A 12,629-nucleotide genomic window follows, 5' to 3' on the forward strand; every position below is an offset into this window, starting at 1 on the left:
AGTACTACTGTGAGGAACCTTGGAGTCATCTTTGATCAGAATATGTCCTTTAAATCACACATAAACCAAGTCTCTAGATCTGCCTGCTGTCACCTGCGCAATATTGCAAAAATCAGGAGCATCCTGTCTCAAAGTGATGCTGAAAAACTGGTCCATGCATTTGTTACCTCCAGGCTGGACTACTGTAACTCTTTACTATCAGGATGTCCCAATAATTCCCTAAAAAGCCTCCAGTTAATCCAAAATGCTGCAGCCAGAGTACTGACAGGAACTAGCAAGAGAGATCATATCTCTCCCATATTAGCTTCTCTCCACTGGCTCCCTGTAAAATTCAGAATAGAATTTAAAATCCTTCTCCTAACATACAAAGCCCTTAATGACAAGGCTCCATCGTATCTTAAAGACCTCGTAGAGCCTTATCATCCTAACAGAGCACTTCGCTCTCAGAGTGCAGGTTTACTTGTGGTTCCTAGAGTCCACAGAAGCAGAATGGGAGGCAGAGCCTTTAGCTATCAAGCTCCTCTCCTATGGAACCAACTCCCAGTCTCAGTTCAGGAGGCGGACACCCTCTCTACCTTTAAGATTAGACTTAAGACGTTCCTTTTTGATAAAGCTTATAGTTAGGGCTGGATCAGGTGACCCTGAGCCCTCCCTTAGTTATGCTGCTATAGGCCTAGGCTGCTGGGGGCCCCATGATGCTCTGAGTTTCTTTCCCCTCCCCTCCTACTCTTGACGAGCAGTCACCGGCCACATCGACCTGATCAGTGTTTGATTGTTGTGTCTTGTTGCTTTTCTTCTTTTGTCTCTCCTCTATCCACTCACCCCAACCGGTCGAGGCAGAAGGCCGCCCACCAAGAGCCGGGGTCTGTCGGAGGTTTCTTCCGTTAAAGGGAGTTTTTCCTCCCCACTGTCGCCAAGTGCTTGCTCAAGGGGGATTTGTTGGGTTTTCCCTATGTAATAATATTGATAACAGTAAGGTCTAGACCTTACTTTGTAAAGTGTCCTGAGATGGCTTTTGTTGTGATTTGGCGCTATACAAATAAAATTTGATTTGATTTGATTTGATGTTGAAATCACATTTGCATCTTGTGAATGTTCACATCACAGAACAACTTCAGACAGTTATATGATTGCAGAGTTGGCTGTGTACAGGCTAAGAATACTGAACTGACAATACAGCACAACTATATTAATTAAATTTGGGTCTCATTATATTGAACAGCAGACTGTAGCTAATACTGATGGAGGCAGTCTGATGGTGTTGAAGGGTGACCACACGCAGAGGTCTCTGGGGAAAAAAACATTTAATCAGCAGCAATGCAGTTATTTTGTAACATGAGCGCTGGACAGTATTTCCACTCTTTACCTCACGATCATTGTGATGAGAGAGAACATAGCTGCAGCTGAGATGATTTTGTAGTTGTAGCCTATATTCCTGGGCCTGAATGTGATAAACAATTGTGCAGTGTTTTGGCATCTGAGAAGCCTTCGTCTTTACAGGTCCATACTCAACTGAATTCGCTGAATTGTATTTCATCTGAAACAAAACAGCCCTGCAAAGCTTTGGAAGCTTGACCCAGATTCTGCCTTAAGAGTCGCTAAAGTGAGAGAAAGAGTAACAACACACAGGGAGTCACCCTGAACTGTTTGAGTGTCAAAAGAGTATGGAGGGCATGGTTTTATCAGCAATGATAGACACAGCTAACATTCATCAGACTTAAAGCATTATGGGGGGCGACTGTGGTTCAGTGGGTAGAGCAGTCGGCTCCTTGACCAAGACACTGAACCCCCAAGTTGCCCCCGATAGTTAGAGTCATCGGTGTGAGTTGGCGCCGCAGATGGGTGCCTCGGTTTTGTACCGGAAACAAATTCCTTTTGTGTAATATGCTTGGACAAATAGAGGTTAATATCCTTATTATGCATTAAAAAAGGCTTGATGTGTCTGATCCCTCCAGAAAGGTATTAGCAGAACTCTACCTTTGGCTTAGCTGCGTCCTTGCTAGATGGATGAAAACTTCTAATGCCCCACAGTGTCTGCAGAATGGATGTGCATTGATTTCAGTGTGCTCTGTCTGTTGGCAATACATTGATAGGTGTGTGTGTGTGTATGTGCGTTCACATTTATAGTTTGTTACTGGACAGCACTGAGACGGAGATGATGTACATGACTGTGTTTTGGTGTAAAATGTTACTGAACTTACATTGGCCAGCAGTAAAATGAGTAAAGTTAAAGTGTGTCACTGTGGCCCTGAGACCAAATTAACTGCTGCATCATGGGATGGAAAACTAGGGACGGGGAAAACAAACCAAAGTGAAAGAGGGCAGATGTTTCCTCTCTATCTCTCTCTGTCTTTCAGTCTCACAGAGCTAAAGGGTTAAAGAGATGTTCAGTTACATTCATTATATTCATCCAAATAATGGCTAACAGCAAGTCATCAAGGACCATTAATAGTTAACAGAGGACTATCTACTAACAGCAGAAATTTCCTCTTTTGAAATGCAATTATTAGATTAATGACACCTTGGAACCACACAGATCCCAAGTCACATTTTTTGTCTTGTATTTTTGTGAAGCTACAATAACAGTCAAGTCTACCATTAATAAATACTTAACCACCAATAAGTAGAGTGTCTACACATCCTACAACTGTGAGCTTGAATGTAGGTTAAGTTCTTCCATAGCGAGCGCCGACTTGTAAAGGTCCTAGGATGAACTCAGCACACATGAGGAAAGTCAACAAGAGCTATTCGTGTTATAAAAGCTCCCTCTAATTTAACACACCTTTGAGACTCCTTTGCATATTAATCTGGAAATGACAGCGCTGTTTTACATTACTTAAGAGACAGTCAGAAGTGTGGGCAGCGGACACACTGTCAGTGGCTCTGCCTGAGTGAATCACCCCGTGAGGTAAGATGTACGCCGACCCAGATCTCTGCTTTCTGGAAATGGCTTCCAACAAACAAAGCAGCAACTGTTCAGATCTCCTCACTGTTTGCGGTAGTGTGCAACAAAGTGCATCCATAAAGAAAACAGTGTCACAAGGTATTTGATGTGTTACCAAGGATCCATGCAGCTGTCAGTTTATACTTCAGCGCCGTTACAAACTATGGCTCATAAAATCAGTGACTGATGGTGATCCCTTTATCAGTTGCTCAGTCAAGTAGCAGTCACTTATAGTAACTAATCACCACCTATTTAATGCTGAACTTTGCTTTGTGAATACTTAAGAGAGGCCTTGCCATTTTCTGCCAAGCACACATCTGTTGTTTACTTTTCCATCTTGCTAGTCTACCACTTTGCCATCACTCAAAGACAGCCAAACTGTCACCTGCATGCTCTATGGGCATGTTGACCTTTTCAAGCCTCAAAGAGTCCCATGTGTGCAAAGCTGGTCGCCACAGAGACAAAGCCCGAATACATTTCCCCAGGACTAAGGGTGGGGGTGGCTGCTGGTGGCTCAAGAAGAAATGCAGATGGGCTTTCCATTTTTGTCATACTGGTACACCAACATCTTGATGCAGTGGGAGTTGGCTGGTGAGATCCAGGGACTGCTTGTGATGGAGAAGTTGTGGCTGGCGTAGAATGGTGGTGGCTGCTTGCGGCAGTGGGCCAATGCTCGCAGCACATTGGCCGCCATGCCCCGGAAACGCTTGCTGATGAAACAGTACAGGAAAAAGTTGACACCGGTGTTGAGCAATGCTAGCATGTTCGCCAGATCAGTGAGCATGTGGAGCAGCTGGCCAGCACCTTGTGAGGCTGGAGGAGCAGAGTAGAAGTGGTAGAGGATCATGAGGGTGCGGGGCGCCCACAGAACTGCGAAAATGGAGGTGATGGCGAGGAGTATGGCAGTGGTCTTTCCGGTAGAGTAGCCACGGAGACGGAAACAGTTGCGGCGCCTGCGCAGCTTGCGCACAATGACAGTGTTGAGGGAGAAGAAGACAGTGCAGGGAAGGAGGTAGACAGTGGTACAGTGAGCCCACACCAGAATGTGCTGGGCCACGGTTCTCCCTTTGCGCTCTCCTCCTCCGCCACCACTGCCTACCCCAGACAGGCTGTGCCACAGCTCAGGCCACCAGTAATAAGGAGCTGCAGACAGCAAGCACCCAATATACACAGCAAATATCACCCTTCGTGTGCGGGCCGGGTAGGAGACAGAGTGGTAGCGCAGTGGATGGCAAACAGCGATGTAGCGGTCAATGGTGAGAGGCACAGTGATCCAGATGGAGGTGTGGATTGAGGAGAACTCCAGCACCTGCACCGCACTGTTTAATGATGGAGGCAGTGGCGTGGCCAAAATAAAATCCTCCAGTATGAAGTCGACAAAAACAATAAGGAGTAAGACTAGGATGTCGGCGGCTGCCAGAGCCAGGAGATAGTTGTAGGAGGACTTTTGACGACGCAGCACCAGCTGGGACAGGATGACCACTGTCAGGATATTAGCTAGGAGGAGGAGGAAAGAGGGTGAAAAGGGAACATGAGGATGATCGAAAGTAGATCCAGAGTGGAAATAGATAAATGATGATATTGGAAAAGGAATGGGCACAGTTTAGTGCAGGGATGTAAACAGAAAAAAATGCAAGTTAGTGGACAGGTAATCGAAAAGGGGCATCCAGTCAGCACCAAACAGGAAAGCAGTAAAGATGCAGCAAGCAAGACATGCACTGTCCATGCTAACACCAGCAAGATGCGATACACAAATATGAGGTAAAAAGGAAAATATTTCAGCACCACCGTAAGCAGGTCTAAGAACCCATTGGGTTGTGATTTGTTTTCCAGTTTCAGGCCATTATATGCAAAACCTGTTATCATCCCCAGTCAGTATTTGTAATGTTTAACCAGCTCTCCTACTCAGTAATCCTTCCCCTGTTTATTGCTCCCTTCCTTTTCCCCTTCTACACCTGCTGTGTAATTCCAGCAGCACCTGCTTTTGCCTTTGGCCAAATTATCCCTAATAAAGGGCAAAGCCACAGGGCAACATAAGAGGGCAACATGCAGCACCACAGACTTGGCAATCTGCTGAGTCTACTACTGCCAGCCACCGGCAATTTTGTTCCTAAAACAAAACAAGGACACCCCATCTTTTTCTGTTTTCCTCTGTTTTTCAGTCTATACTCTGTATCTCCAAAATGTACCGTCATACCTTTTCTGCCATGTTGGCAAATTGAATGCTTTCCTTGTCAGCTTAAATTTTTTTTCCTATCTTGCGGAGGTCAGGTAAATAACACAGGAGGGAACCAGTGTTCTTTTGTTCATTGCTAAAAAGAACGTGGACACAAAGGCCTGGATGTAATTTCTCCCACAAAGCATGACCTCAGCATCTGCATCAAACAAAAGGAGCACAGCTTTCTGCTGCTCATGTGGAACTGCAGTTCTTCAGTTGAATTGCACAGGCTAATTAAAATTTCTTTCCTCCTAGTCTTCTTCCATTCTGTTTCCTCCCATCACCGCATGCCCATATTATTCCATCACCTCAGACTAAATACTAAATGTTACAAATACTGATAAATGCTAAGTGTACCGAAACACCATCTCTGTCCAGTGACAACAGTCAGGGGAGATCCAGGGTGAAAGTACCACTTTTTATTTTTACCCTGACTGTGGGAGTACAGAAGTGACCAACAGCCCAAGTGACTTTTTAATATTCTAGTAAAATATTCCGTCTTTAAACTTCAAGTTTCTAGCTAGCTAATGATCTAGTCTGGCAACAGCAATACTTGCTGGTAACGTAATGCACATTACGTTACCAGCATTGCAGCAGCATAAGCAAGCATTCAGACTGAGTTTGGTAAAATGCAACTCCATGCTGTGTTTTAATGCAATAGACTGCATTGGTTGGGGGGATGTAAGGTTGCAAGGGAGTGTCGTAGGCGTGTACGATACGGCCACGTTGTGACGAGTCAACATTAGTGGCTTCATTCATATATCCAGCCCATGATTTTCTGTTGTCTGGTTAGCCATGCTGCTAATAGCCTAATAGCCTACTCTATATTAGGGCTGGGCCCACTTAATCGACTATTTGGATATTTGTTTGTTGGGTACATAATCTGTTTTTAATTTTAGCATTCAAATATTCAAGACAGCAGTAAATTTCAATGTGCCATTTCAGTTTTTTTTTTTTTTTTTTTATACACCTGCCACTAAAAAGAACCACAAGTGATCCTAAAGGCTATCAAATCATCAGACCCTGTGAAAATACCAGCCCACACACACTTGTGGTCCAATAATTGAACATTAATTTTCCAATTTGAAAAAAAGAGCTAAAGAAAGTCATTATGTAATATTTAATATAACAGAGGAGCAGACGATGGATCTTCATAACCATTTGCGTGCACACAGAATGTGCTACATTTCACTGATGTGAGATCGACTGATATTTTTTACCTGTGAAGACATCTCACTCTGTTGGAGCTGTTGGAATGACAGAGAAGCCCTCAGTTCATTCTGATTATTCAGTGGTGTTACAGTGATGCCTCTATCTTGGGCTAACAGCAGACACTGTGTGTTGTCTGTTTGTCCACCCCACTGTAGTGAGGTCACAAACCCAACAACATTTTGTCATCTATTTAAGTCACTGAGGTAATGTTAGTTAGTGGCAGCTTGTATGACCATACAACCGTCCCCCCTGTACTTTCAACCTGGATCTCCCTTACCTCCAAACAGGAAGGAAATTTTATGACTTCAAAAAACAAACAAACAAAAAACTTGTGCTCTTTGTCTCATAAAACTCAAGGCTCACTTATTGTACAAACATTTTCAGAGCTTTAGTCCACAGGTCACAGTCCAAACCGGTTTGCTAGAAATTGTTTATATACAGCTAATATGAAACGGCATACAGTATCTGTCTTGAAAAGAGTAACTGGCACCAGATCACGGTTTAATCATATCTATGTTGATACTGAACGCATATGATTATGTTTAGACACTTTGCATTTCATGTCTTTGTGAACTTTTTCTGCATGAAACCAGACAATAGTCTATTCCTAATCTTAACAAAGTTTTAAAATACATTTAAGTAAAGCCATTATCTTTTCCAAACCTTAAATAAGATGCTTTTGCTTCCTAATCCTAAACACAGACAAGGTTCAGGATGGAAACCCCTATCTGTCCTGAAAACACAAAACATGACATTTGAACATCATCCAACCAGCGATTACATTTTATGTAACCTGGAAACAACTTAGCAATATATGAATGTAATTTCAAGGAGACAGGCTTGCTGTTTCCATTTGACAAAGCAGGTCAGATGGAGAATATTGACAACTTAATGGATCTATTCCTCAAAATGGACTTTGTAAATCGTATTTTCAACAGTGCCATCAACGCAGCCATTTGCATTTTCTAGGATTAAGATGCAGTGAAAGGTTCAGGAGTGGATTTTAAGTTGCAATTACTTTGTCACACACACAGATCCCAAAGTCAAGAACGATTTTCAGTGCTCGAAATTGCTTTTCTTAATTCCTGCATGGTTTTCACGCAACAGTGACAATATATAACTTCTTCTGCCAGGTGGAATAGGGTTTTTTAGTGCATGATCTCGTGCAAAAGTAATCTTGGTAAAGGACATTTCTATTTCATAAGAGAGACTGTAGTGTGTGAGTGACTAGTGAGCATTCAGTATGTTCTATGAAGGGTAAAAAAAAGTCTGTTTCATGCTGTTCTAGTTCTGTTATCTAAACTAGCAACCAAGTATCAAATGGTAGATGCACAAAATATATCTTCTGTTACTGTTAGGGCTGCAACGGTATGAGATTTTCATGGTATGATAACCATCTCAGAAAACATCACACTTTCACGGTATTACAATATTACACAAATACTATTATTATCAGCTACCATGACGAAGAGTGCAGCCAGACCTGTCTGGACATTCACTCACTCACACAAACTCATTTACTGTATGCGAGGCAGGGAAGTTTGTGTGTGTTTCTGGGGTCAAACCGGGATCACTGCAAGGTCTTTTCTAAGTCTGAGATCAGAGAACAGACAGACAATGTGGAAAATTATTACAACAGTGCATTTTATAACCCACATTTATTGTTTGGGATTAAAGTTATAAATGGGGGCGCATACTTTGCTCTGCACGGAGGGATGGACTTCTTGTTTTTGAGATATCCAAAGTAATTCTGTGCTGCTGATTTAAATTTCTTTTTTGGTGGATGGAGTTTGGTGAGTTCAGCCTCCTCCTCTCTGCCATTTGTCCACTGCATGTGTGTGTATGGCGCACGTTGCAGAGTCTGACAGGTAGTTGTGGAAGAAAGGTGTGCACGCATTGCCTTACTGTATTTGTTTTTTATTCACTACCGGTATGTGCATGGTATGATAACCATGGTACACCGTAGAACCGGTATACCACTGCAACCCTAGATACTGTTGCTAACCAGCGTGAACCTTGGTGGCATTAAGTTGTGTCCAGTATGTTTCCTCAGACAAAGACACCTCTGACATTATTTGCATCACAGATCAATGAGACACAAATGCACTTAGGAGCTGTCACTGTCCATAGAGCATGTGTGTGTGTGTGTGTGTGTGTGTGTGTAGTAATTGATTTGAGATCGGATTAAATATGGCAGTTTGGAGTCTGGTACATCACACTTCACAGCCTCAGCCACTATCAGCTGATTACAGATGACAACGCTGGCTCCAGATAATGACTAAAGATGTCCTTGCCAGACTGGATGATGTGCAGCAGAAGAGGCACACTCACACATTAATACATGTCTGCACATGCACATCCACCCACAAACACACACATTGTTATGGATGTGCCAATTCATTAACATATCATGTATCAATAACCATAAATAAGATGTAAAATCATCTTACAAGATCCAACAAGCCAGTAAGTTCCGTTGCTTTCATGTTGAATTTGGTGGATTGCATGGTTTCAGCCACTGTCATACACTTCCTGTTTGTTTATGCTGCTTCTTGTCAGTTTGGTCAATCATTGCAAATATATCCAGAATTAGTGTTGTCAAAAAATATAAATTTTAATACATAACGATTCTGAATATTTGAAAAAGTTTCAATACTCCTTTTCCATTATGTTAACAGCTGCACTTTCTTGCTCTATCTTCTCTCTGACAGCGAGTTTAGACACATACAGACGCTACGTTTCCTGATCTAACAATAGGTGCTAACAATAAATTCAGCAAAGCACTCAAAGGCCTGACACAGAAAGAATTTCAAGAGGTAGGTGACAGCTCCCATTTCAGCATCAGTGAAGCATTGAACAAGATGTCCCTGTAAACTGTGAAGTGTGTTGTCCTGTTGCTGGGCCAAAAATCATTTGTATTTCTCAAAGCTAAGCTAATGCCCCTCAGAGCTCTTGGGCCCGAGGACTCTCAGACAGCAGAGATTCAGCTGATAGGAAACTACTTAATTAGTAAATTAAGTTAAATGCTGTTGTGCTGAACACTTGAACATGTGTACTACCTCAAGAAGGATGACAAAAACATATGAAAAATGATTGGTAATTATGCTGTTTTCTGCTGCTAGCCAAGAAAGGTTATTGCCATCTTATAGCTTCATTATAGGCTACTTATCTTTTAAATAAAATGTAAAATTTTATGCCTTCAAACAGGAGTCAATTTCTCCCCACGGTATCAGGGACATTAGACATTCTCAGCTGTGGCTCATCTACTAAACTACCTAGTTTTACTGTTATGTTGCATTATTGTCTCTTGTTTCAGCCTGCTGCTCATGTCGACACTCTTTTGTCTTAGCCTGTCTCTCAGTGTGTGTAATTTCCCATACAGCTGCCTCTCACAGCTGGCAGTGTGTACATGTTGTCACCTGTAGCTCCACACCTGGTTTATTCAAGAGGAGGGGTCTTATCAGTGCCTGATGAGACAGTTAATGCAAAAATTTCCTGATGGAGACCTATAACTAATCCTGCACAATGGGCATCAACTTGATCGCACTGTCTCCCTTTCTTTATTGTACCTCTGCGGGTGAACTCTCTCACTTCCTCTTTCTCCACACTGCTAAATACAGAGGAGTGACATGAAATGGAAACAGTGAGGTGTTGACTGTCACTGCCTGGGCACCATTCTGTTGGGGCTCCCCAGTGAGACAGGGCCTTCTACAGACAAACAAAAGGAATCTGTGGCAAGCTTGACATTTCCATTTAGTTCTTGCCAGCTTGCACTGGGTTACCCATTCATTTCAAGTGTCTCCTGCTCTTTGCATTGTCTCCGGACCAGGGTGTGGGGCTGGAGCCGAATGGATCTGCTCCACATTTTGCCGGTATGAGATGGCACATACAGGGCTTGTCTCAGCAGAGATAGGGACAGATGAGTTGGAGCGATCCACACATACAGAGACATCTGCATCTCACATCTGGACATTCAGGTGGAGACCTTCAGAATTTCTCCATCTTTTTTCCCTTCTTTTTATAGGGGTAAGTGTCTCCAGCTGAGAGGGTATAGAATGTCCTGTAGGACAGATAACGGGCTGCTTTGTACCTGTCTGGCTACATTTGCTTGTGTTTATGTGTTTGCATGGGTGACCCCTTCTGTCTGGTTTGTTTGGGAGTGCTTTTGTCTCTACCCCCCAACTGCTACATAACAAGCGACGGGGCCATTGACGTTGTTTAGCAGCAAAAGAGAAGGCACAGTGTGCTCCCTGAGGTGTGTAACGAGGCTGACTCATCCCACCACTAAAGGGATGTTGCAGATGGGCTCTTGACAAACGACATTGCACAGCTTAACCCTTCAAAATAAGTGGCAAAACATGAAATACTACCACCTCCCTGCATGCTAATCATCAGGCTCCTCATGGGCCTCATATAACAGAGAAAAAATACTGTAAAATGGAAATTATATCCCAGAAAAGAGAATAAAAAGCAGGCAAAATGAGGTTCGGCTTTGATGGCTTAACCATAGGCTAATGAAACTATAGAAGAGCGGAAAAATGAGGGCTAAGTGCCTGAACAGAGACTGGTCTCAGGAAGGTCACACGGAATAAAAAAGAGCAGGTGATTGAGAAGGAATGAAGGGGAGGATTAGATGGGAGGACAAAATGAGACAGAGAGGGAAGTAAAGTAGAGGAGAGCAGCGAGGAGGTGGGAGGAAAGGAAGAGAAAGAGAGGGGGTGAATATCAAAGCTTGCTTCAAAGGTCACAGGCACTTTGTTCCTGATGACAACCATTTCCCCTTTGTCTTCTTTAAGTGTCAGACTGGACATAAAGCAGGACCATTCCTTAATTCTCCTGAACAAAAGCCAGGAGCACATCCCTGCTCTGAAGCCACAAAAAAAAAAACTTTTCTGACATGCACTGAAATTTGAATACTGAATAAAATAGCAAAACCTTGATGTTTACATAAAACATATCCCTCTTATCGCCGTTAATTTGTATTCAAATCCATGCTTAGTATGAGATATAAATGTGATCATATGTATAAAACACATTTTACTGCAAGCATGAGCTTGATGTGAGGTCTGAGAGCTAATGAGAAAGTGAAGCAGAAAGAAAGATGCAATAAAGAAAACAGAGCAAGAGCAAAAATGAGAAAAACAGATGTACTGAAACAGGATATTAAAGTTTAATGGGCATATTAAAAGTGAGGCCCCAGTGCCGCTGATGACAGTGATGCTACTGCAGTGCACCGCTGCTCACCTCAACACCTATTCATTTTACAGATAGGTCACAATGAGGCAAAGCTTCTACGTCAAGGCTAACCCTGCTGCCAGGTTTAAAGGGTTCATAATGAATGCACACAATTACACCGATCAGCCATAGCATTATGACCACCTGCCTAAGACGGTGTACAGAGGCGTCAACGTGGCAGTCAGTTGGCACTCGTGTCACGCTGCAGCTCGCTGTGCATCTTCTGTGAGTCCATTTGCTTCCATAGTTCTGCTGTCAGAAAGAGCATGTGTCGACTATTCAGTGAAAAACGTGTAAAAAGAGTGAAAACTGTGGTCATGAGGATTTTTTAGACAAATTCAACAGCCTCCCCACTCTAGGTGTGATATCACCACTTTAATATTTCTCTTCACTGAGACAATTTTCACTACTTATCATTTTCAACATGGTAACAAATATTCAAACTAAATTGAATCCTTTGAAAAAGCTGAATGAAATTTAAAGGTTTAACCTACAGTAGGTCGACCTCATCATCAGTGAGCCTTGAGCTGATGCAAGTTCACCATTTGTCCTTCCTTAGACACTGTCAGTAGGTACTAACCACTGTCAACCAGGAACACCCATCAAGGCCTGTAGTGTGGGAGCTCTGACCCAGTTATCAGCCATCAGTGTTTGGCTCTTGTCAAAGTCGCTCATGTCCTTATGCTTTCCTGTTTTTCCTGCTTCAACTTCAAGGACTGAATGCTCACTTGCTGCCTAATAAACCCCACACACTGACAGGCACCATTGTTAGGAGATGATCAGTGTTACTCACTTCACCTGTCAGTGGTCATAATGTTATGGCAGATCAGTGTATAATATGTCCTTGAATCTTCTTCAAATGTTTTTAAGCTTTCAGTTGGGAAAAAAATATGACACGTGAATATTAGAGTTGAAGCGATAAAGAAGAAGAGTGAGACGAGAGATGGAATGATGCATAAATGGATGGAAGATGACAAGGAAAAAGAAGCATTAAAGTAATGTCCAGATCCCAGCACTGTA

General features: G+C 42.8%; 1 protein-coding gene across 1 annotated transcript in view; it reads right to left on the bottom strand.

Annotated features, from left to right (window-relative positions):
* Nucleotides 1–1,799: 1,799 nt before the first annotated feature.
* The window catches only part of gpr139 (G protein-coupled receptor 139), a 17,541-nt gene continuing 6,711 nt past the window's right edge, over nucleotides 1,800–12,629 (bottom strand). Inside the window, exon 2 of the mRNA XM_020619859.1 lies at nucleotides 1,800–4,441. Coding sequence (XP_020475515.1) covers nucleotides 3,459–4,441 — 983 coding nt within the window. The 3' untranslated portion in view covers nucleotides 1,800–3,458. The remainder of the gene's footprint in view (nucleotides 4,442–12,629) is intronic.

Source organism: Monopterus albus, unplaced genomic scaffold, assembly GCF_001952655.1.
Source record: "Monopterus albus unplaced genomic scaffold, M_albus_1.0 scaffold227.1, whole genome shotgun sequence".
Classification (NCBI taxonomy): Eukaryota; Metazoa; Chordata; class Actinopteri; order Synbranchiformes; family Synbranchidae; genus Monopterus; species Monopterus albus.